A 2,514-nucleotide genomic window follows, 5' to 3' on the forward strand; every position below is an offset into this window, starting at 1 on the left:
AACGTGTTAGAATGTCTAAACATATTAGTATTCATCATTATTTGATAGCTGCATATTTTTTAAATGTGTTAGAACGTTTAAGGACGTATAAACATATTACTGTTTTAGTATATTTAATATTTGTATTAGTGTTAGAACGTTTTAGAACGTGTATAGAAAACTTGCATACATCAGTGTGTTTTAAGTGTGTATTTTTTAACGTATAAGAATGTGTTTTTTAACTGATGTTGATCTTATTACCAAATTATGTAACAGGTTAGTGCTACCCTTTGTAACAATGAAGATTTTAAACGTAAAATATGTGAAATTGTTTGGACGGATGCAATTTCTCAATCTGATTTCGAAACGCAATGGGAACTTAAAATGAAGGAATATGATCTTGAAAAAAATAAATGGTTGTGTGACATGTTTGAAATGAGATATGAGTAGATTCCTGCTTATTACATGGATGAGCCGTTGTCTGGTCTTATAAGAACTACATCGAGATCAGAAAGTGAAAATCATTTTTTTTGTCAAGTTTCGAACTCACAGTTATCACTAGTTGAGTTCTTTAGTCATTTTGATCATTGTATGGAGATACAAAGGCACAATGGTAGGAAAAATGATCATGATACAAGGTACACGCATCTAGATCCGGTTAGTGAAAACCCTTTTGAGAAGGAAGCAGAACTGATGTATACAAAGGCTATTTTTAATGATTTCCAAGATGAAATGTATCATATTAGGAGCGGTGTAGAATGTTTGAAATCAACTGAAGAAGAAGATTTTGTGAGGTTTTCAGTATTTGACTTTAATGCATACGTTCCAGGCTGTTTGGAGGTATGAATTAGTTAAGGATTCTATTTTTTTTTTTGCTTGAACGTTTTAGAACGTATTAAAACATTTTTTTTAAAGTTTATTTGATTTTTTGACAGAATGTTTTGAAGAATTTTAATATATTTTTGTGTGTCAGGTTTTGTTTAAGAAGGAAGGTGAGGAAGGAATTGATTCGACGATTTCTTGCGGATGCAAAAGATTTGAACATTATGGGTTATTGTGTCGTCACAGCCTTTATATTTTAAATTTGTTTAGAGTTACAAGATTTCCAAATAAATACATGGTCGATCGTTGGAAGAGAGATGCTGGTGTTAATCCTAGAACTGCTCCAATTTCAACTTTTGGTAATGACAAAATTTTAAAAGTCAAAGAGATCGCAAGGGAAATAACATTGGCTGGCGAGTATCTCATAAATAGCTACGCAACTGATGTTGATGAACTTACTAAAGTCAGGGATCAAATGAATATTATGATCAAACAAGCCGATGAGACAAGGTACAAAAGAACTCATTTATCAAAAAGGGATAGGTTTGCTGCTATTCTAGGGTATGATCAACCATCAGAGGTGACTGTACGTGTGCCTAGTGGTGTTAAGAATAAGGGTTGCGGGTCACATAAACGGATTAAATCTTAGAAAGAGATTGCTATAAGTCGGTCTGGGAAGAAATATAGGGAATGCAAAGTTTGTCATAAACAGGATCATAAAAGTCGAACTTGTCCTCAACTTCAAGAAGAATAGTTTTTAGCTTTATTGTTTTGTTTATATTTTTCCTGTTTTATATTTCATGGAACGTGCAAGTTTGTATACTGGAACGTATAAGAAAATGTTTTCTATTGCATGGAACGTGCAAGTTTGTATAATGGAACGTATAAGAACGTGTAAATAAACTGATACTAAATAGATTTTATATTAAATCCGGTTGAAAAAGGAGGTTACAAAAGAGGATCATATTTAACCTATTCACAAACTTATTTTATTCTACCACACCTCCATACCACACCATCACCACACCACACCACACCACACCACCACACCACACCACACCATCACCACATCACACCACCACACCAGCAGTCAACAGGAAACCCTAGTTGTCGAGGATCTCTTCGGCCCCTTCACGCTTTACTCTTTTATTCACCGTCACCTTGTGAGCTGTTCTCTCTAGCACATCTTGAAGTTGACCATAGTATGAAGCTTGCTTTTCCAGGTAGGTTATTGCCTGTGTCTTGAATGTGCTCTCTGGTTGCTTCAGAACTTCTTTGTGAAGAGCATCGGTTTTTGTTTCTTCATCTGTCACACACCTCTTTGTATCTTCGACTACTCGTAGCCGATTGCAGTCTTTTTCAAGCTCCATGTTGATTCTTGTTCGGAAAATGCTTTTAACAGTAACATTTCCAGAATCTATTTTCTTTTTTCAATTTTTTTGTTGTGTGTTTGTGGGATGCGTTTGTTCTCTTTTTATAGACTTTGTTGATTTTTTGGGTTGGTGAATCAAGTTATTACAATTTTACTTAATTTATTGAACTGAGTATAATTATATCTAGACATCATAACATTTTAGTAGGCATGATTGCATTGCCAATTTTTTCAAAGTGAGTAGTTGAACGTATTAATGAAATGTAATTTCTTTTTTCTCTGTGTTTTAATTGGTTGGAGATTTAATATATTTCATAATTAAACTAAAATCTGATAATAAT

The 2,514-nt window shown here is 33.5% G+C and overlaps 1 protein-coding gene across 1 annotated transcript; it reads left to right on the forward strand.

Moving 5' to 3' along the window:
* The first annotated feature begins 444 nt into the window (after positions 1-444).
* LOC143593899 (protein FAR1-RELATED SEQUENCE 4-like) lies at positions 445-1,450 on the forward strand. The gene is made up of 2 exons (XM_077073370.1): positions 445-819; positions 953-1,450. Exons 1-2 carry the CDS (start codon positions 445-447, stop codon positions 1,448-1,450), a joined length of 873 nt encoding a protein of 290 aa, XP_076929485.1.
* The last annotated feature ends 1,064 nt before the right edge of the window (positions 1,451-2,514 follow it).

This window comes from Bidens hawaiensis, unplaced genomic scaffold (assembly GCF_021521415.1).
Source record: "Bidens hawaiensis isolate Kalapana, Puna unplaced genomic scaffold, B.hawaiensis_p1.1 tig00042901_1, whole genome shotgun sequence".
Lineage (NCBI taxonomy): Eukaryota > Viridiplantae > Streptophyta > Magnoliopsida > Asterales > Asteraceae > Bidens > Bidens hawaiensis.